Source organism: Pecten maximus, chromosome 5 (genome assembly GCF_902652985.1).
Source record: "Pecten maximus chromosome 5, xPecMax1.1, whole genome shotgun sequence".
In the NCBI taxonomy this organism is placed as follows: domain Eukaryota; kingdom Metazoa; phylum Mollusca; class Bivalvia; order Pectinida; family Pectinidae; genus Pecten; species Pecten maximus.
The window spans coordinates 19,867,516-19,891,280 of record NC_047019.1 but is presented as its reverse complement, the minus strand read 5'-3'; the positions used below and the strand labels follow the sequence as shown (position 1 = coordinate 19,891,280).

Here is a 23,765-nt window from a genome sequence, read left to right as displayed (position 1 = left end):
TAGTCAATATTCCAGCTCTGGAGGATGGAGACATGCTATCATTTCTGGAAGCACGTGAGAGAGTTTCTCTCAGAAAATGGTAATTATGTTTTTTGCAATAAATTGTTGATTTGAATGGATTGTCAGTTACAATGCAAGCAGTTATGATATGAAGCCTATTTATCTTAACAGTAAAAAAACCCCAAACATCTACATATTGCTTCCTCATAAAATACTTTCAATGTGTACATCAGAAGCTTGTGTTTGGACAAACGATTCTATTTTCAGATCGTATATTCATTATGTCAAATGGTAGGAAATTCAAATCTTTCTTTGTCTGGTACCCGGCGACTTTCTGGCCTCCATCTGGACAAACGGACAAGATTGATTTGTAGTGTGTAGTGTTTTGATTTCCGTTCATTCTGTCACTAAAAAGTACATTGGTAGATTTAATGATGATAGTTCTCATACTTCATGGGTAGTTTCACCTTGGTGCCTAGTTTGCATATTCCCTTTTAAGGCTGCTATGAAGCTGACAGGTGGCCATTTTGAGTTTTGACAGTTGAAGTTTGTTATCACTCTTTCTCAGAAAGTTGTTCATTAATCTTTCTAAATGTGTAGGTCACCTGAGACGAAGACAAAGTCTTTTGTCTGTCGCTGTGTGTCATCAGTCTGTCATAAACAATTTACATTTTCGACTTCTTCTCCAAAACTGCTGAACAAAATTCAGTGAAATTTGGCAGAAAGCTTTTATGGCTAAAGGTCAATCAAAATTGTGAATTATATGGTCCACACCCCCCAGGGGCATGAGAGTGTCAAATTGACTTAAACTTCAAAAATCTTCTTTACTCTCACATATGGTGGGATCAAACACTCTTCATTGATGGAAGGGTCTTAAGTTGCTTCACTAAAGTTGTGAATTTCATGACCCTGGGGTCTCACATTTGACCCTGGGGAGGGGGTAAACTTTACTATGATTTATATAAAGGAAATCACATTTTTGACTATTATTTATTGGATTTCTATTGGAGTTCATTCCAACTTGGTTAACATTATTAGCATGAGATGACAGTATGATGGTATGCATATGTTGGCCCAGACTGACCCCTTCGACTGATGGGTAGGGCCAAAATGGGCCAATTAAATTAACTGAATGATAAACCAAGGTGACCGTCAAGGCCCATGGGCCTCTTGTTACCTATAGGTTTTCCTTGGTACTTAGTTATGCAATTTCAATTTTTTCACCTGTCTGAAAACCAAATGACCAAAAAGTGGCTTTTTCAATTTTGGCATTTGAAGTCAGTTTTCCCTATTTCTCGAGAGTTCTGTGATTTTTCACAAATTTTACATGTATGTTTTGACTTGGCCTACAGATGTACTGATTAGAAAATAAGATTGCCAACAGACTGCTATTTTGAATTATGTCAGTTAAAGTTTGTTTTCACTATTTCTTAGAGAGTTCTTGATGGATTGTTCTCGGGTTGAATGTTAAGTTTTTCTGGTATTCAAATGATTAAAATGAAAACTGGAGAATAGATCTATCTTAAATATATCCAATAAAGGTCATTGGATGGTTGGTACCAAGATCCTTACAAAAGTTTTGTTCTATACTCAACTAAATGCAAGTCAACATTCTGGTGTAAACATTCAGTTGTTATTTTAGTGCTGAAAAAGTAAATATTTATTTCTTGATTTTGATGCCCATTCTAACAGGAAAGGTTTTATAATCCTTTTACACTACTAATTGTACGTAACATCTTTTGTTTCATTTTCAGCACTTGATGATGAAGTTATGCCTGCAAAGATGGTAAAGATAGATTTTCCTAGAGAGAGAGATTTTCTGAGTTTATATTTGAATTTGGAAAGTACAAAATGCAAAGAACAAAAACAGTCATGTTTTGAAAACAGCATGTATGAAAATGACGATGAAAACAATGTTATTGAAAATAACAATGAAGACAGTTTTGGTGACAATGACGATGAAAATGATGCTGATGGAAATGACAATGAAAACAATAGTGATGAAAATGACAAGGAAAACAAAAGTGATGAAAATGACAAAGAAAACATTGTTGATGAAAATGGCAAGGAAAACATTGTTGATGAAAACGGCAAAACAAACATTATGGATGAAGATGACAAAGGAAACAATATGGATAGAAATGATACTGAAAACAGTGTCGATGAAAATAGGGATGAAAATGACATTGATGAAAATGACACTGGAGGTATGATAACCAAGCTTAGCCATTTTTTCCAGGAGATAGATTTGTTTGTCAGCAGAAATTATAGAAAGATCACAGACTATCTTATACAGGATTTTTACCAGTATATCTTTTTTTTTTTTTGAATAACCCTTTGAAGATACAAATTATTAAATAGGGTGCCAATATTCAAAATATCTTAATAAATTAATATGTTTGTAATATGTTTAAAGAAGCAGGTTGTTTGATTGTAGTTTCAGGTTATGAGGAATGCACATGGGATGAAGAATACCCAGATGTGGAGAAGCTACTACCTAGCAAATCAATGCTGGAGGAAAGTGACCAGAATCTTCAAGGTTTTGAAAATGAAAACTCATACACAAATGAACGATATGAATCCTTTGCAGATTTACACAAGCGCTTGGAAACTTTCCTTTTTGTAATACAGGAAGGTATTGATTTGGAATTGCTAGCTTGTGCTGGTTTTTTCAATACAGGTATGTACCGTAGTGTAATTTTACTTCAGTATGTGTTATCATGGGATGTCATCAAAATTTGCATTTTGTTCAAATGATATTCAGTCAAAATCAGATATTCCTTAGGTCCTTAGATACGACAGAATGGTATACTCTTCCTGGATGGAAGATTCTTAAGGTGTTTTATCAAAATTGTTAATTTCATGTCCCCTGGGTCACATTCCCACCCACTGGGGAGGGGGTTTGGTTTGGTTTTGGTTTTGTTTATTTTGTTTAACGTCCTATTAACAGCCAAGGTCATTTAAGGATATACCAGGTTTTTTTTTTTCATCTCATATGAAAGAACACGATCCACTGAAACAAATGTGAAAACTTGATGTTTGGCACATTAATAGCATGTTTGGGTGGCTAAAAATGATTAACTTATTGACCTTGACCTTCATTCAAGGTCACAAGGGTCAAATGATGAAAAAATCGAAAATTCTATACATCTTCATTCATCTATACATGTTTCAAGACATTTCATTTACTAAACCCCACCATTCATCTATATTATGTGATATAGTAATGTGATAAGTAAAATTGATTGATGTATTGACTCACTTGACCAATGTGTTTACCTGGCCAAAGTGGCCCTTGTACATTAGTATTGATCTACTTATGTGACCTTCGTGTGTGTATAGAGTCAGCTGGCCAGTTATTTCCCTATAAGATCATGTAATAGTTTGATGTAATATAGTTAAAAGTTTAAGATAGTATGCACCAGTAGATTTGTAAGTGTCAGCAGAATTGGTCTGTTTACATGTAGGACCAGCTTAGATCTGTTAACTTGGGGTCAGAGAAACATCATCTATACTCTGTCTCTAAGGTAGTCGACCAAGTTAACAGATCTAAGCTGGTCCTATTATACATGTAAACACTCCGATTCTTTTCATATTTTATGTGTTAATCAATTATACTTATTACATTACTGTATCACATAATGCCCCTCTATACTAATATTGATAACCAAATTAGTATTAATTTCAAAATTCTTTCAAAATTCTTTATTTAGGTCACATTTTAAAGAACCTGCTCTTATGAAGGTTTGTGCGATGTGTCAAGGTCAAATAATAAAAAATGAAGCAGATATGACACTTTGAAAAAAGAAAATCCTGCCGAATTTCGAAAATCACCAGACACTGCACATAAAAGATTTCTGCTCTTTTAGCTATACACATGGAGGCTGGTTGTTTGACACACAGAGCATGTGTGACTGACTACAACTGTTATGTTTATCATTGACCTTAACCTTCATGCAAGGTCACAGGTGTCAATTGATGAAAAAATCGAAAAATTCTAAATTCTTTTAAAATTATTTAGATCACATTTAAAAAAACTTGCTCTTATGAAGGTGTGTGTAGCGTTTCTTGGTCAAATCATCAAAAATGATGTAGATATGGCCCTTTGAAAAATGTTTTCCTGCAAAAATTCAAAATTATCCATAAATTGCAATTCAAATGCAGTGGTAACACACTCGCCTTTCACCCAATTCAATCTGATTGGACCTTAAATGATTTGGGCTCATCTAAAACCAACAACATGGGTTTTACAGTGGCACTCTGGCTTTTCTCACAGTAAGACTACCAAGTTAACACTCTTTTACTACCTTTTTGGCTAATAAGAGTGATTAATATATGATCATCAAAGCAAAGAGAGTTTCTCTGAAGTACCTCTGGGGAGGATGTAGCGTCGTTTTTTTAAATTGTGTCACATGTCCCATTATTTGTCATTTAATGTTTATTAAGAATGAGATACACATGTCTTTATTGGCAGATAGATGTTCAACAAGAAACATTGTAACATACCTATGTATACTATGTAAAATATTAGTAATTTTAGGAATTCTTATTTCAGGAGAGTCTGATGTCTTATGCTTCTGTTGTGGCGTTGAAATTGGCTTTGAGGAAATCACTGACAATCCATGGAAAGAACATGTTAAAAGAAGCCCAGGATGTGCTTATCTCAGCAGAGTGAATAGAAGAAGCCCAGGATGTGCTTATCTCAGCAGAGTGAATAGAAGAGTGAATGTCGAGCAAGAGTTCAAAGAGGTAAGATAAATGTGCAATATGTATTTAATGCGGAACTTCTCACAAAAGATCCTTACCTTCTCTCAACTGATCACCCCTTCATTGCGAAGCTAATGGTGATGTATGGAACTATTTCTTCTTGCATTAATGCAACAAAAACATTTATTATTCCATTATTGATGCTGTGGACATTCACAATTTTTATCTCCCGGAAAATGCGTGTGTCTGTCCGAGATTCTTTTCCGGGCTATAACTCCATAACCGTTCAACGCAGCTCCTTGAAACTTTCTGTATGTATCAGACTAGTGCCCTAGTCGTGCCTTTTGCTATTGTGGACCTTCCATTTTCGGTATTTTTTCTGTCACCATGGAAACTTAGTCAAAAATACCAAATTACTGTTTCCTTTTGTTTTCGGGCTATAACTCAAAAACCATTCAACGCAGCTCCTTGAAAATTTCTGTATATATCAGACTAGTGCCCTAGTTGTGCCTTTTGCTATTGCGGACCTTCCATTTTCGGTATTTTTTCTGTCACCATGGAAACTTAATCAAAAATACCAAATTACTGTTTCCTTTTGTTTCCCGGTTATAACTCCAAAACTGTTCAACGCAGCTCCTTTAAACTTTCTGAATATATCAGACTAGTTGTGCCTTTTGCTATTGCGGACCTTCCATTTTCGGTATTTTTTCTGTCACCATGGAGACTTAATCACAAATTCCTAATTACTGTTTCCTTTTGTTTTGGGGCTATAACTCCAAAACCGTTCAACACAGCTCCTTGAAACTTTCTGTATATATCAGACTAATGCCCTAGTTGTGCTTTTGCTATTGCAGACCTTCCATTTTTGGTATTTTTAGCCCACCATCATCAGATGGTGGGCTATTCAAATCGCCCTGTGTCCGTGGTCCGTGGTCCGTCCGTCCCTCCATCCGTCCGTCCGTCCCTCCGTCCGTCCGTCCGGCCGTCCCTCCGTCCGTAAACAATTCTTGTTATCGCTATTTCTGAGAAAGTACTGAAGGGATCTTTCTCAAATTTCATATGTAGGTTCCCCTTGGTGCTTAGTTATGCATATTGCGTTTTGAGACGAATCGGAAAACAACATGGCCGACAGGCAGCCATCTTGGATTTTGACAATTGAAGTTTGTTATCGCTATTTCTGAGAAAGTACTGAAGGGATCTTTCTTAAGTTTCATATGAAGGTTTCCCTTGGTGCCTAGTTATGCATATTGCGATTTGAGACCAATCGGAAAACAACATGGCTGACAGGCAGCCATCTTGGATTTTGACAATTGAAGTTTGTTATCGCTATTTCTGAGAATGTACTGAAGGGATCTTTCTCAAATTTCATATGTAGGTTCCCCTTGGTGCCTAGTTATGCATATTGCGTTTTGAGACCAATCGGAAAACAACATGGCCGACAGGCAGCCATCTTGTATTTTGACAATTGAAATTTGTTATCGCTATTTCTGAGAAAGTACTGAAGGGATCATTATCAAATTTCATATGTAGGTTCCCCTTAGGTGGCTAGTTATGCATATTGCGTTTTGAGACCAGTCGGAAAGCAACATGGCCGACAGGCAGCCATCTTGGATTTTGACAATTGAAGTTTGTTATCGCTATTTCTGAGAAAGTGCTGAAGGGATCATTCTCAAATTTCATATGTAGGTTCCCTTTGGTGCCTAGTTATGCATATTGCCTTTTGAGACCAATCGGAAAACAACATGGCCGACAGGCAGCCATCTTGGATTTTGACAATTGAAGTTTGTTATCGCTATTTCTGAGAAAGTACTGAAGGGATCTTTCTCAAATTTCATATGTAGGTTTCCCTTGGTGCCTAGTTATGCATATTGCGATTTGAGACCAATCGGAAAACAACATGGCTGACAGGCAGCCATCTTGGATTTTAACAATTGAAGTTTGTTATCGCTTTTTCTGAGAATGTACTGAAGGGATCTTTCTCAAATTTCATATGTAGGTTCCCCTTGGTGCCTAGTTATGCATATTGCGTTTTGAGACTAATCGGAAAACAACATGGCCGACAGGCAGCCATCTTGGATTTTGACAATTGAAGTTTGTTATCACTATTTCTGAGAAAGTACTGAAGGGATCATTATCAAATTTCATATGTAGGTTTCCCTTAGGTGCCTAGTTATGCATATTGCGTTTTGAGACCAATCGGAAAGCAACATGGCCGACAGGCAGCCATCTTGGATTTTGACAATTGAAGTTTGTTATCGCTATTTCTGAGAAAGTGCTGAAGGGATCATTCTCAAATTTTATATGTAGGTTCCCTTTGGTGCCTTGTTATGCATATTGCCTTTTGAGACCAATCGGAAAACAACATGGCCGACAGGCAGCCATCTTGGATTTTGACAATTGAAGTTTGTTATCGCTATTTCTGAGAAAGTACTGAAGGGATCTTTCTCAAATTTCATATGTAGGTTTCCCTTGGTGCCTAGTTATGCATATTGCGTTTTGAGACCAATCGGAAAACAACATGGCTGACAGGCAGCCATCTTGGATTTTGACAATTGAAGTTTGTTATCGCTATTTCTGAGAAAGTACTGAAGGGATCTTTCTCAAATTTCATATGTAGGCCCCCTTGGTGCCTAGTTATGCATATTGCGTTTTGAGATCAATCGGAAAACAACATGGCTGACAGGCAGCCATCTTGGATTTTGACAATTGAAGTTTGTTATCGCTATTTCTGAGAAAGTGCTGAAGGGATCTTTCTTAAATTTCATATGAAGGTTTCCCTTGGTGCCTAGTTATGCATATTGTGATTTGAGACCAATCGGAAAACAACATGGCCGACAGACCGCCATCTTGGATTTTGACAATTGAAGTTTGTTATCTCTATTTCTCAAAGTACTGAATGGATCTTTCTCAAATTTCATAAGTAGGTTCCCCTTGGTTCCTTGTATTGCATTTTTGGACCAGTCTGTCCTGAAAACAACCTGGCAAACAAACAGCCATTATCGTTAAATCTCAACTTTCTTATATAGCTAGGATTCCCTTGTTTGAAAAGTACTGGAGGGATGTCTCGATTTGCACAGATTAGTAAAATGGAGGGAAAAGTAGAGAAAAGATCAATCTGACATGGAACCTTTGAAGATCATTCAATGGTGGGCGCCAAGATCCCTCTGGGATCTTTTGTTTCTGTCACCATGGAAACTTAGTCAAAAATACCAAATTACTGTTTCCTTTGTTTCCAGGCTATAACTCAAAAACCGTTCAGCGCAGCTCCTGGAAACTTTCTGTATGGATCAGACTAGTACTCTAGTTGTGCCTTTTGCTATTGCAGACCTTCCTTTTTCGGTATTTTTTCTGTTATAATGAAAAATTTGTCAAAAACAAATTACTAATGTTTCCTTTTGTTTGTAGTATCCTAGTTGTGTCCTATCTGTCCATTTGACATACTTTTCTGGGCTACAGCTGCAAAACAGTTCACCAAAACTTTATGTATGTATTGGATTAATGCCCTAGTTGTGCCTCTTTGGGTTTTCATACCAACTGCGAGGCGCGGGGGATAATGCCAAGCTTTGCGGCTCCTTGTTTTTCTTCATATTTGGCATCGATTGAGAATCTCAATTCTTGCTTACATATTTCACTATTCAGCATGTGCATGTATTATCACCAATTAAAGTAATTTTGAAGAGAATTTTACAGGTACATCTAAGGTTAAAATTGTGGTTGTCTACTCTCTGATTTCCTCAGTGACACAATATAAATCGTTATTTATATGCCTTTAGTGGAATATAACATCCAATATATTTACAGGGAAACGAAACCAAACATTCTGAAATGCATCCTGCTGATGTGAAAGGGAAAATAGATTTGATGCGTGAAAGAAAATTCTTGGATCCTCCTGATGGAGGTAAGGGAAATAAATCATTGTTACCATTTTTGTTTTCCAGACAGCTGTTTATGAAATAGTTCCATTTATACCTTCTGTGACATTGCAGTTTGGTTTTAGTTTTTCTTTATAAATTGTGCGTGTTTTTATTTCACTATTTTCCAATTTCCAAATGTCAAGCAACTCCTACGATGCATATGGTTGGATTATTCTACGATACTGTTGTTAATTCACTGATCTCCCTTCAAGGTCACAGGGATCTTTCAATGTACTTAAATAAAGTTTAGAGATGTTAAAATATTATTGTCAATCTTTCCTGGATGAAAGACAGGTCAAGAGTAACAATAGTAAAACCATTTGTTATGATGGAAATCAGTTGTAATTGCATGGTACGATGATAACATTATGTAATTTTTATATCTACCATGTTGAATGAGTAAGCCGAAAAGAAAAGAACAAAAATTAAAAGGAAACTACTTTTTGGAATATGTATTGATAAAGTTTAGATTTTCTACAAAAAGTAAGAATGGCATTCAGGGTGTGTTAATGATTACTGTCATAGTGATGGCAATCCAGATATGGAAACATATTGTCTAAAAGGCTAAAAGGTGAAATCATTGAAACAGTTATCTAGTGAAACACGAAATTGTTTCATTTTAAGAAACAATTTTAGCATGACATTGAGGCAAAATAATGTTTTGATGTGTGTATTTATTTTACAGAATATTGATGATCACCTTTTTTTTTTTTTTTTTTTTGGGATGAATGGTATGGCTCTTTTAATGAAAAAGTTAACTGATCTATCTTGGGTGTGATACATGGTCTGAAAGCAACATTAAATGGCTCATACTTCTAATCATCAATTCTTCACAGATCTACATCAAATAAGTAGTCTTGGTCATGTACAATAAATATACAGGTTAAAAGCTTACAAATATTTCAATACTGTCAAACTACCAGTTTCTGTATATAAAAGAACACATATGAGTTGAGATTGCAGTCTTGTTCTCTATGAAATAAAACATCATCAAAATTAGTCTAGCATCAAAATCAACTAGCATTCACATTTGCACTAGGTTAAATTTGACACAATAAGGATACTTTGATATTTGCATGGAAATCTAAGAAATTGTTATTGAATTTTAGGCATTGGAATATGTGAAGCTGACTTTATGCAGAAACATAATGATTTGGAAAGTCTGATATTGTTTGATGACAAAGACAGGAATGAAAGAGGAAATATCCTGATGGTTAAAACAAAGCATTTCTTTAAGGGCATAAGTGATATGGAATTCCATCATCAGAAAGTTGTAAATAGGAGATTAATACAGAAGACATCAAAGGAAGCATTGGAACTCATTCGACCCCTGCGACAGCAGTCGTATCACACACAATTATTTATCTATATTGTACAAGATGTGATGTCACGGCTGTCCAGCTTTAGTCTTTGGCCCCATCGTAACATCCGGACTGGTCCTTTAGTGGAGGCAGGTTTTTCTTGTAAGGATCCCCAAACAGCCACTGTCAAATGTACAGCATGTGGATTGGAGCTGAATGTATCCACTTTGAGTGGTACAACTCCACTGGAGTACCATAAGAAAAATTCTCCTGATTGTGAATTCTTCCACGAACCAAAGTTACAAAATGCTGATGGCGAGCAAGTCAGAACTTCGACAAGTTCGTCAAACACTCCATCTTTGTCCGTCGATAGCCATGGAGCTACGGCCTATGCTGACCCACAAGTTTCACTGGATAGCACACAAACTGGTGATGCTGGAAGACCTCAATCAAGAAGTAACCTGAAAGATAAAGATTCAGTCACAAAAACACCACCAGGACATGATAGAAATGTATTCATCGATAATGCACCGTCAATCAATAATCCTAGACAAACTGATAGTTCATCTTCAGTATTTGGAAATAATGGAATAGTTTCATCGGACCCAATCATTGCAGATCGTCCCAGGACTGGGGAAGTGTTTGATCGGACTGCTTTGGCTGTACCAAATACTAACAATGTCACCTCCAGTGGGGAAGCTGTAAGAGAGATCGAAAACACCATATTGGGTGCTGAAGGCGGTAATGCACCTTACCCGATACGTAATGCACGGTATACAGAACAGAACGCCCGTCGTGAATCATACACACATTGGCCACATCGCAGAGCACATGACATAGATCTTCTTGTGAATGCCGGCTTCTTTTACACAGGTAAGTAGTAAAAAATGGCATTATATTATAAATAATCAAATTGAAAAATGTTTTGCTTGGACAGCAATTTTAACAAAACGTAGGTAATTGAGATGATCGCCAAGTAAATTGACTGCAGAGCAATTTACCTTTACTGTGTATGCTCTGTATGACTAAAATTGCTCACACAAATACATAGTATTTCTAGTCAGCAGAATCAGATGTCAATATTCTTCTTCAAATCCCTGGAATGGTGTCATCAGAGCAATTGCGTTCATGTAGCAATCACATGTAGGTTTGTAAATATCTGCATCATTTACTCTACTTCTGGGAGAGTGATATTTAATATTGACTGATACCTTGTATAATTGGCCCAGAGATAATGTATTGCAGTCTCCTGAACTACTTGCTGCCGCTGGTTTCTTTGTACTCACTACTCCAATAATATTAGAGGTTTACACGACAGGAAACTTTTGACAGGCTGTCATGTAACCTCTAATCACCACCGCGCATAAAACCTGTTGCTGTGACCCACCTAATTAAAGTCGTTTAAAAGTTATCTTTACTCACATTTCATATGATCTGACCTACCTTATTCTATTTATCTATCATAAATACACAAAGTCACACAACGTGTGTCCATATCTATGTCCAAGATCAGTGATTATTAGCCTCTTTTGTCGTTTAAGCGTAGGTCCCATTTGTATATACCGCCATACTTGTTTTGATTGTGACCTCTCGAGGTTATTTCCGGTTTATCCAAATATGGAGTTGAAATAGACGAAACAAACAAAACGCTGTGAAAATATTACGCTACATTTTCCGTTTTATTTGCATTCCGTATTTTATAATAACCGGAACAGCAAAGTTGTTTCAGTGACCCAATATTTAACACAGTAGGTTGCAAGTGAATTATTGAGGATATAATTATATTTAAGAGGTGTCCATCAACAGTTTGTGCATAAATGGATTGATACTTCATCAACAAGTAAGCGTACACATATTTGTTAACATAAATTATCGTTTTAGATGGTTTATGACACTTTTTCGTCGCGCCCTTAGAATCAGGGCGCTGGCAGCTACAAGAAAAACACGCTGAGGGGATATGAGGTCGCAATATCCACCAATGTAATCAGGTGGAATAAGACCTCATATACGTATAGGAGTATGTACTCACATGCCAGAACATATCTACAGTTTATTCTGGGAATCACATTTTTAAGCACTAATTGTCTATTTTGTATTGGAAATGGTTTGAAACTTGGTTTGAATTATCAGTATGGGATTGCAGTTTGGTACACATATTGGCCCAAAATGACCCAACAGGCTGGAGGGGTGGGACTTATATGGTAAAATAAAATACTCTTTGTAGACAGAAGTGTCCTGAGGTGCCAAATTGTGAAATCAATGACCCAGGGGTCTCACATTTCCTCTGGATATTGAATTAGAAATCTATCAGAAAATATACCTGTATGTCTTTATGTTTTATCCATCATACATTATGTTTCCTACCAAATTTTGTGTTTTAAACAACAAAATTGCATTGTTTTGCTGTTTCTAGGAGCCGAAGATATTGTGCGATGTTTCTATTGTGACATCGGACTTGCAGAATGGAATCCAGATGATGACCCCTGGGTAGAACACGCCCGTCATAGTCCTGAATGTCCATACCTTAGAGTCCAAAAAGGTCAAGATTACATCAACAACATTCAGACACAATGGGCAAAGGTGAGGTATCTTGTAAATATGATGAAAAACAGGAACAGGCCTTCAGCCTTCATAAAGCAGTGATTGACTGTTACATTTGACAGATAAAACCATGGTTATTATAACCCCTCTTAGTAAATGGAGCTGTACTGCAATTGGTCTGTCTCTTTCTATGTGCATTAAGGTTGTTTGTATGATATGGTGAATCCCTTATCACATTTCATTCATATTTGACATCATATTGCCAAACCTTAAAGATCTGCTCATGATTAGATTTCAATGGTCATCAGTGAAAAGAAATGGGTTAAAAGTTGATCTGGACTGTTTCAATGGTCATCAGTGAAAAGAAATGGGTTAAAAGTTGATCTGGACTGTTTCAATGGTCATCAGTGAAAAGAAAAGGCCTGGGTTAAAAGTTGATCTGGACTGTTTCAATGGTCATCAGTGAAAAGAAATGGGTTAAAAGTCGATCTGGACTGTTTCAATGGTCATCAGTGAAAAGAAAAGGCCTGGGTTAGAAGTTGCTCTGGACTGCTTTAAAAAAAATGTTGATAATAACATACATGATGACCATTGATGGCATGGTGTGTGGACTGGGTATATGTTTGTGAGTCTCCACTTAATTTGCTTTTTGTTTTAACTTGGAAAACAAATATACGCATTATCCATTGGCACTTAATATGTTACTCATGTTTTTTGTAACTTAAAAGATAACAAACTTGAAAAAATAAATACCATATACAATGACCTTTCATTGTTTGACCTCTATTTATGTTGTGTGTTATGTGATGTTATACAGATTTACACGCCTAAACATCCACAACATTCACAAGTCGATGAAAGACGTAGGACGTTTCGAAATGAGAATTGGCCCAGAGATAATGTATTGCAGTCTCCTGAACTGCTTGCTGCCGCTGGTTTCTTTTACACAGGTAAATGTTTAGTGGGACAGTTGTGTATATATCGTGTAAAGTTTGAAACAGAGGTGTCATTACCATGGTATTTGCAAAGAGTGTTCTGGTTAAATGGGTTTAATTTCTTTGTAACAGCTCGGGTCATATGAGGAAAGCCTATTTCTACCCCATAAACAATTTTTGTATTAAACAATTATTAGCTATTATTTTGTCTATTAGCTGAAACTAAATTCATAATAGTTATCATACTTGGGTGATATGATGCCTTACACATGGGTCTAGATATCTTATATATGATAAATATATACACCCAGTGATCTCTACAGCATGGTTACACCTTTAATGAGTATATCAATGTTACCTCAGGTAAAATACTATTTTAGGAAACCTTTTTTTTTTCAAATTTGCTGTACATATAAGAGTTAGGTTGTGCAATTTGTTCTGATAAATAGACATGTACACTGTTATGACTGCTTGTTAATATTTTCAATGTAGCTAATTATGAATTGGTACTTATTTAGGGATAGGTAATACATAAATGTTTTTTTATTCCTGTAGGAGAGGGCGACACTGTAAGGTGCCACTACTGTGATGGAGGCCTTAGGGAGTGGGAACCCGCAGATGATCCCTGGGTAGAACATGCCCGATGGTTTCCGTTTTGTAAGTTTGTGTTGAAGATAAAAGGCATCGACTTCATCCAAGCTTCTGCCACTGGAAATGTGAGTAAAATATTTGAATGCATATCTTGGTGATTTTGATTGTTATATTGATTATTGTTAATCTAATTAAGACACCTTTAGTTTATTGATTAATTCTTTAAGATGGAGCATGAAAGGATTTCTACGGGATGCAACAATTTATTAACTTTAGATCTAAAAGATGAAATTCAAGGTTCAAATTTTTAGAGGGTGATGATAAAACCTAAACCATTTCTTAGTATTGCATACAATATACAACAGGCTATTGTTGTTTTCAATAAATGAAAATGGCTCTGTCAGAGTTTTCTTTTGCCATCATCAACAATAATACGAAACACTTATTTTACAATAATGACATTTAAAGTTCTATTGAAATGTTTTTGACTTCACAAATTAACCATAGTTTGTTTCTTAACATATAGATTTAAAAACTGAATTTTAGAAAAAATAGATGTTGATCTCCTGCAGATTTGTCAGCATTTTACATATACATACATATATAGATACATGTAGTTATATTTCACATATATTAAATCAGTAGAGTTAAGTTTTATAACTTGTTTCAGCCTGGAAATGGACTCCAGGCACCGGCCGCTCCACCAGTAGCACCACATGCCAGTGAACGTAAGTATAATGGGATAATCAGCTCAGTGTTGTAGAATTTATATCTACCCATCAGAGATATGAACCATATAATTTGCACATTGTTTCAGTAAACAATTTTATTGTTAAAGTAAATATTTCAGGATTATTTTTGATTTCTGTACCTGCATTGAAGTATATTAAATTCACATTGAGGTATATTGCTAAGTGCAGGTTAGATGCAATCCTATACATGGTAACATATATGTAGAAACCAGTAGCAATGCTATTGTGCATTAATAAGGGGCTTGTATCAGAGATATGGTTGACCAATGATAGGCACAAAAATGCACTCAGTTAAAAGTCCAGGTCAAAGTGATCAGGTTCAAAGGTCAAGGTCAAACTTTGCATCTTTTCACTGATGAACATTTTGTTGTGAAATGATGAAGCAAAGCTGCTCAAAATTAAATCAAACAAGGTCTCATAGATCTACTGGTGAAAGGACAGAGTCATCAGTCAGAGGTCACTTTTGTCAAAGGTTAAGGTCAACTTTTGTAGGTTTTATTAAGTGAAAATTTTTTGCAAAGCTATGAAGCAATGTTGGTTTGATTTCAAGAAGGGGTAAATTTTTGTATCTTCTCCCTGGTGAACATTTTGTTATGACACTTTGAAGCAATGTTGGTGAAAATTAAAAAACGGTCAACTGACCAAAAGTTTAGGTCACAGGGTCAAAGATCAAGGTAAGATTTGTATCTTTTCATTGATGAACATTCCTTATGACACATTGGAGCAATGTTGGTGAGAATTGTACAGGAAGTCAACTGACCAAATGTCAAGGTCATTGGGTCAACTATCAATATCAAATTTTGTATCTTTACACTGTTGAAGCCTTTTTTATGAGACTATGAAACATTGTCAGTTATATTTCATCAAAGAGTAATCTGACCAAATGTCTACATGTAGGTCACTGGGTCAAAGGTCAGGGTCAAATTCATATCTTTTTACTTTCAAATTGCTTTGCGAGAAACACAACCTACCATGTGTAGAACCACTCATCATGTTATGTTGCCAATACTGTAACCAAGTGAGTTATCACAGCCACTCACAGGCTTAAATGTCTAGGGAGGCTTTAGATCAAACATAACTAACTAAAGAGGATGGCACCGGTATTAACATTTCTGTTAGCCCAGCATATATCTAGGTGGAAGGAAACAGGATTCCAGTCATATAATTGTAATCTATAAATATGGTCTATTTTGCTTCCTTGCAATAGTTTTTGAAGTCCAATTGTCAAACATCAACCTTAGCTATATGGGCAAATGTCTCCTTGATAATTTTCGGGGATGATTGGCACAAGACAGGGCCCTTACTAAACTGTCAATGTTCTTGTTGGAAATTAGACGCGAGATGCCACATATCTTATACTTCGTGTAATGGGTTCTCAGACTTAGGAACATTTAAGGGTTTGCATGTCACTGGTTTCGAACTGAAATTTAAGTTGCAATAAGATGTGGTATTTAGGAATATTGTTACCACTGATTTTTAGATTTCACGGAAGACATTCTTCATTGTTAAATCATGAGAAAAATCGGTCAAGTTTGGCATATTGATAAAAAAATTATGTAAAATGGAAACTGATTTGAGTGAGATTTTAATTGATAACGATATCCTTAAGTCATGTTGCATTATAAAGAAGTTTAACATTTCGATGAGTATCATATTGTTCACCAAATACAAATATGTGATTGACAAAAATGAAAAGTACGTTTGTTTGATAAACTGGTCTAAAATAGATACTTGTGTAATAAGATTATGTCATTATGGAACTTTTTAATACAGCCTCTTACCAATGTTGTGTTGTTTCAGCTCCTCAGGCATTAAGCTTTGTCGATAGCTGTAGAATCAAGGAACAAAGAAACCCAATGTATTCCGCTGCAGCTCAGAGTCTGAAGAGCATGGGTTACTCGAAGGCGACAATTCGAATGGTTATTGACAGTTACATTGCTCATACTGGTAAAACATTTAATCAAACATTTACCTGTATTCATTTGTTTATGTCATTTATTTGAAAGCAGTTTGACAATGGTAGTTATTCCAGCTTCACTGGCAAAACAATTATTATTTTTGAATTTTTTTTTAAACAGTACAAAGATCATGATAGCCGAGGAACTGAAGCCTTAATATTTCATTTCTTACCATTTGATGAATTTGCTAGGGTATCGAAAATAAGGCCACTTAATCATTCTGTTAATGATGACACTTAATTCAGTGAAATGTTGCCACAGAATTTTATTAGGTTTCATGCGTGTAAACAATGACTGAGTGAAGCACATGAACTCACAAGTGTTTTTTCATTATTATTGTTTTTGATATACTGTATGCTTTGAATATTGCTTCTTATCAGTGCTGAAGTTCATAGTATTTTGTAAGTTGATATTGTCAACTATTATTGTTAATGATACACCTATAGTAGCATTGATTTGCATTTAAAGAGTTCAGATATTCTTTGTAGAGATGTTTGAAATTTAGATTTGTAAGGAAATAAATTAAGGAGAATTATATCTAATATACAGACCTATATGTCAACTCAAAGGTTTAAACTGGCGAGTGGTTCTACAATTTGTCTGACAGGTCAATGAATGAAAATCTACGGAAAAGGAATAAGAATTGATTATTCATTGAAAACAGTACAGGGAGAGTATATAAACATGAAAATGAATATTGGAGATAGCACACAAGTCCCCTTATGTATACGTAACTGATAGAATGTGTGATATTGAGGTGGCTGTTTACTTTTATGACAAATGATTGATTTTTGAAAAGGATTAAAAACAATTAAAAGTCAATTATTTCACTTGCATACATGTATATGAGACATTGCACAATAAGAACTAGAAATATTTGATAAATATTTAGATGATCTTACCTACATGAGATAAAAATGTCATTATATGAGTTTGATTCATGGTCCATGATCCATCTTTTGTCAAAGCCATTGGGTCAGAGGTCAAGATAAAATGATTTTGCTTTTCACTAATGAAATTTTTCTTGTGACACTTTGAAACTAAAACATTGTTGCTTTTGATATTGATAAGAGGTCAACTGACCAAAGGTCAAGGTCACTGGTCAAAGGTCAATGTCAATTTTATATCTTTTTTAGCCCACCATCTGATGATGGTGGGCTATTCAAATCGCCCTGCGTCCGTGGTCCGTCCCTCCGTAAACAATTCTTGTTATCGCTATTTCTGAGAAAGTGCTGAAGGGATCTTTCTCAAATTTCATATGTAGGTTGCCCTTGGTCTGTTGTTATGCATATTGCATTTTGGGACCGATCAGAAAACAATATGGCCGACAGGCAGCCATCTTGGATTTTGACAATTGAAGTTTGTTATCACTATTTCTCAGAAAGTACTGAAGGGATCTTTCTCAAATTTCATATGTAGGTTCCCCTTGGTCTGTAGTTATGCATATTTAAATAAACAAAAAGTCATGTGAAATCACACTGGAACAGACGGGTCCATTTCTTAGCTTCCCAAGAAACACAAACTGCCTAGGGTACATGTAGGTCTCTGACTTAAACTTGGCTCTTGATGGGGAAGGTTTTTAAATTGAAATAAATCCTGTCAAAACCAACAAATGAGTATTGCATCAGTATTTACATTTCTATTAACCCAGCAAATATGGAAGATGACAGTACATGTGGAATGTAAAATATTTGCATTATAAGTCCAAATGTCAAACATCAATCTCTGCTATATGTACAGATGTTGGGGATATATTGTTTGACACAAGACGGGGCCCTTACTGTCAGTGTACTAGTTCTCATTAACAAGTAAAACAACAAACTTGATTCATCTACGTGATTTTAGGGAGACGAGACTTCAAGGCTACCGACTTGATGGACATTATCATGAGGATGGAAGATGCTGGTCAGCAGTTCCTGGAGAGTGATTTGGAGGACGATGATGACAAAATAGGTGCAACAGCCAGTATGTACAGATAAGATAACAAATCTTATATTTCCTTTCACATTGCAGTTGCTACTGTCATTATTTATCATAGGTTATGGAAGGATATTATCAATTTCCAAAAATGCTTATTTCAATACCTTTGTAAATTTTACATTACATCTGGTAATTTACATGAAGTCAAGTTTCAATGGTATGAGTCAGGCTTATAAAGGGTGTGCTTTTAACACAGAAGGCTCTCCTTAGACCACCTGCTATACATAACTTCACATCTAATTTCTCTGAAAATATTTCAAATCTCATGAGAGTTGATATGCCATTCTCCGATTTGTTTTGTTCTCAAAGTAATGAATTAAATGTAAAGACATCGAGAATCAATTGTTAACTGTACAATCAACTTTAATTTAGTGAAATTATCCATTAGCATTACTGGTTGAAATGTTCATAATATATAAACTTTCAACTTCAGATTGGCTTGTTTTTCAACAACCATATTCCTATTTTGATTACCACTCTTATTGCATTTCCAAGAGACACATTTTATGAAATAATTAGTGTAGTAGATAATGAAAAGATGACATTAGAAATTTGAATCAGTAGATGACATTAGAAATTTGAATCAGTCCAATTATATTTGAGAAAATTGGATGATATTCGTTTTGAATGTTTAGTAAAATTTTGATATTAATGGACAATATTTAACAATTTTTTGTCTTGAATTTGTATAGGCCAAGCAGCTGCTGGAGGATGTGATGAGGAAATGGAACTCTGTAAGTTTTTGCTTACATAGCCATGATATGCTTTCCCACTATATTTTCTTATGGTTCAATATCGATGTTGTTTCTGTATCACTCATTTCTTTATTTTGCTATTCCATATATCAGATGGTGTATCAAAGAGTCATTCAACTTAATTTAAAGGGGGCATACCTTGGTTTGGACATCAGAAAGGTGCAAAATTTCTTTTGATAAAATCTGTGCCCGAATGAGGATTATATGAGTTTTTGTGCCTACCAGTAATGAAAGTAATGCCGAAATGTACAGAAAAATGATGTATCATACACAAATACCATCTGCTTTTGCCGTAATTAGTTATACTTCATGTCCAATTGAGAATTTTTATGATCTTATACTTGAAGCAGTTTGGTTTCCCATGAGTTGTATTAATTTAAAGATGATAACATTTACTACTTGACAAAAATACATGTTTTTCATTAAGTTTCATTTTTGTGACACTTCAAATGAAGGAATGTCCCTTTCTATGTGATCATAAATCATACTCTTAGAGCTATAAATTAATGAATCTGTTATATGCTTAAGTTATACATAAAATCTTCATTTAATAATGTTTATTCCGTATATTTTGGAAAAAGAATATATTTGTTTGATTTCAACAACAAAACTAAGTTGTTTTTTGCGTTGATACATTGTTTTGTGTGTTTATGTTCACAAGTTGTTCCCTCTCTTTTCTGAGTTCTGCTTGAACATCTATATGTTTTACTCATATTAATTGTATAGTTCAAAATATTCCAGATAATCAAATTTGATGTTGATAGAAATTGTTAATGAGAAAGGAAACTATATAACAATTCCTTTTTTTTGTCTTCAAGCTGCCGCAGCGATGAAAAAAGAAAACGAATACTTGAGAGAGAAATTCAAGTGTAAGGTTTGTGATAAGAACGAACGCTGCATTGTTTTTGTGCCCTGTGGGCATAGGATAACATGTCAGGGTTGTGGGGAACAGGCAAGTACCTGTCCTCACTGTGATAGTAAGATTGAACAGCGATATAAAACCTACCTTGGTTAATGAAGAAGCGTAACAGTGAAAATACATTTTTCACTTAGCTGTTTACTCCCTTGGTGATTGACCAATTGCCAATGGATGCCAGTAAAAGAGGCAATTTCAGCATATTGACTGTTACAACATGACCTGGTAAAATACATTAAAAAGGAAATATTGCGTAGTAATGCTATCATATGTTAACCATTTGTGTAGAATGATGAAAAATATTAATCTTACCAAAGCAAACAATATTTTCTCTTCTTGAATGTATTTTATTAACAAATCATGTCCAGAGCTGAAAGTGTTAGATAAAAATTGAACATTTACTTATATCGTCCATCTAATTATTGGACTCTGTGTATTTTGTTTTTTTTTAAAATCTGATTTACACCATTATAGTAAAAACAGACAAACATTTTCGTTGTACATGATACCACCTATTACCTAATCCTAGTTATGTGATGTTTTGATATTCTTCAATTAATAATATTTAAAAAGTCAACATATCATATTCATGTCTAGTCAACAAGTACATCTCAGGTATATTGTGGACTCATTTTCTAGGTATTCTTTTGATTTTTTTAGAAGGCAGCACATGCTACTGAAATGTATTTCAGCATTATGCATTAGAATACCATGACTTTATGATAGGGGGAAACCAACACACCATGGTACTACTGGAAATTACCTGACCTATGAAATAGCAGTGATATTGTGTCGACAAAATAGTAATTCACTGTTGCTATGACAATCCACTGATTGTCAGGAATACCACAGAAAATGTCTTTTCGAGATATAATGTTGTATTCTGCAGTGATAGTGAAATGATCTCCGAATGAATAAGGATAATGCTGTGTCTACTAGAACAATAAGATTAACGTCAGTGATTTAAACCAAGCAAAAGAGACATACTGTAGGCTTCCATTATTTCAAACATTCTCATCTTTTTAACGATTTTAATAATCAAACGGTTTGAATTGAAAATGATGATGTTCTACATAGTGTATGTTTATGGATGTAGAATGTACGGCATTATCAAAAAATGATAAAAGAAATCTTAAGATCCTGCCCTATGATGCTAAAAATCATACAACCTCAGAATATACATCATGCATCTTGAGATGAGACTTTCTCAAATTATGGGATTTTTATATTTATTCGGTGAAACTTGAATATCAGTTAAACAAAAGGTAATGTCAAGCTACATATCTTGAAAAGAGCATACAGAAAACTGATAGCATGCTGTTCCTTAGAAAATACTTCTGAATGACTGTAGATGTATAGAAATGTCAGCAGCAATATTCATTGAGCCACTGAGAGAGGACAACATGAGTGAAATATAATTAAGTGGTATCATGTTTTTTTTCTGTCCAACACCATTTATTGGTATGATGGCTTCTTGTCGCAGTATAATAGTTTTTTTTCACTTTATGTTATGAAAATTGATTTATATCATCGTAAATGAACTCTTTCAACATCCATCATATTTACTTAAAAGTTCAAAGGCACATGTAGGCTTACCGAGACTTTGGTTTCTGTGTAGTTGTTTAACCTGGAATATCACCTTAACTGACATGAGTTGTCCCAGCAATAGCATTTGACTATTTTTAGTTGACACTGACTCACTGTCATTTCCACAGAGATGGTCATTCCTTCTCCTCGGTATCCCGAGCCTCAGCCATACTGCCATTTACAACGGGTGCTGACATTAAACTGTACAGACTTTGGTATATGTGTCTTGACGCTGCCGGTAACCCTACCATTTAGTTTAGATCTATATATTTTGTGTGAAAGATGTGAATGGAAGTATGTTGATTTCTTTAATGTATCTGTATATACTAACAAACTTGAAATGAAGTAAACTGCATTGTATTGAGTATCGGAGTGACATAATAACTTATTTCAGATGTCTGGTATTATCCTCTGTGACTTTCAAAGGACCTCATTGTAATATGGATATTTTGTTGATATTTCATCTCGAACTCATTTTGGGAATTGCGTTCGGTTTTTCATGCTTTCATAATTGTCATTATTTTTGTTGTTCTGCATGTGTGCTTTATAGTGACATTAAATTCAGTATAGTATGTAGCAAAGTCATGCGATTTAGCCAGAACAACCACTCGTATCATATGTACCATCCATTGTTCTTGAAAAATGCATTATTTGTTCAACATTAATTCCCATTAATTTGGGAACTTACATGTGAATCATGGTGGTTGTTTTTCATATTATTTTCTCATATTGCAAATACCACAAATGTTTCATCATTCACATTTTATGCTTCATTGCGTGCTTTAAATGAAAAGTAAAAACTAATTGCATTCAAATGTGTAAATGTGAATTCTGATGATTTTTGATTGGTCAATCTTTTTTAATTGGTTGATCTTAAAAGTTACATATTTATTGATGCTTTTGAATTATTTCTTACTTTTCATTTTCATGTTATATCATCATGGTTTATTTACTACTTAGCCTGCAATATTTATCGATCTCAATCTAAACAAAATCAGGTTTGATAGTTTTGTGAGTTTGCAAGTTCCTTCATAATATATTTGGAAATAAACTTTATTTCAATTTTAATGAGTCTATTGAAGTGCCTTCTTTTTAATGTTATCTAATACTTCATCAAGGATGAAAATGAAAAGCTACTAGTATTAAATTGTTCTGTAGTTTGTATATATTTTTGCAAGCTAAGATTTCAGAATGATTTCCCCTTCTCACATTAAATACATGTCTTATACGAGTCCCATAGTAAGAAATTAGAATGAATGGGGGAAACTCATTGTTGAAATGTTAGCTTGTGAAAGCACATAATCAATATTTAACCTGCGGGGTATCAAGAATGGTGAATGCAAAAAGCTTGCATGGCAAACGTAGTCTTTCATTCATGTGTCTCTAGTTCAACAAAAATCAGTTCAGCATGCAGCTGATCCTTGTTTAATCTTACCTTCTTGCTTGACCTTTAAAGTGATTGTTCACTGCTGTTTGTGCCTCAAATGCTTCTGAAAATAGTATTATTGACACACTCCCCTTGAGAAACTGTAGGGAGTTTTACCCAAAGCCACCCAATATCTTACCATACTACTACATCTATCTTGGAATTCAATCCAGTTTAAGGTCAACTAGTCATCATGTACTTGTGCTTATTGTATTAGAGGACTGAAATGCCACCGTCTTATTAGTCCCCTGCCGTTTGAAAAACAGGGGGAATATAGGTTTACCCTCTGTCTGTCCGTCTGTCCGTCTGTCTGTCTGTCACGCAATAGTTGTCCGGACAACTCCTTCTAAAGTACTACTCCGATTGTAATGAAACTTGGTATACATGATCAGTATAACATGT

General features: G+C 35.0%; 1 protein-coding gene across 7 annotated transcripts in view; it reads left to right on the top strand.

Moving 5' to 3' along the window:
• The window catches only part of LOC117327448, a 58,522-nt gene extending 35,517 nt beyond the window's left edge, over positions 1-23,005 (top strand). For 5 of the 7 annotated variants that reach the window (XM_033884422.1, XM_033884423.1, XM_033884424.1 and 2 more), the window contains 14 exons: positions 4-79; positions 1,755-2,207; positions 2,438-2,680; positions 4,556-4,749; positions 8,509-8,605; positions 9,731-10,795; positions 12,336-12,502; positions 13,281-13,413; positions 13,954-14,114; positions 14,660-14,717; positions 16,542-16,688; positions 18,545-18,664; positions 19,372-19,413; positions 20,253-23,005. In XM_033884422.1, the coding sequence (XP_033740313.1) occupies positions 4-79; positions 1,755-2,207; positions 2,438-2,680; positions 4,556-4,749; positions 8,509-8,605; positions 9,731-10,795; positions 12,336-12,502; positions 13,281-13,413; positions 13,954-14,114; positions 14,660-14,717; positions 16,542-16,688; positions 18,545-18,664; positions 19,372-19,413; positions 20,253-20,449 (3,153 nt within the window). In that variant the 3' untranslated portion in view covers positions 20,450-23,005. The remainder of the gene's footprint in view (positions 1-3; positions 80-1,754; positions 2,208-2,437; positions 2,681-4,555; positions 4,750-8,508; positions 8,606-9,730; positions 10,796-12,335; positions 12,503-13,280; positions 13,414-13,953; positions 14,115-14,659; positions 14,718-16,541; positions 16,689-18,544; positions 18,665-19,371; positions 19,414-20,252) is intronic. The other 2 variants (XM_033884425.1, XM_033884427.1) reach the window with 2 other exon arrangements.
• The last annotated feature ends 760 nt before the right edge of the window (positions 23,006-23,765 follow it).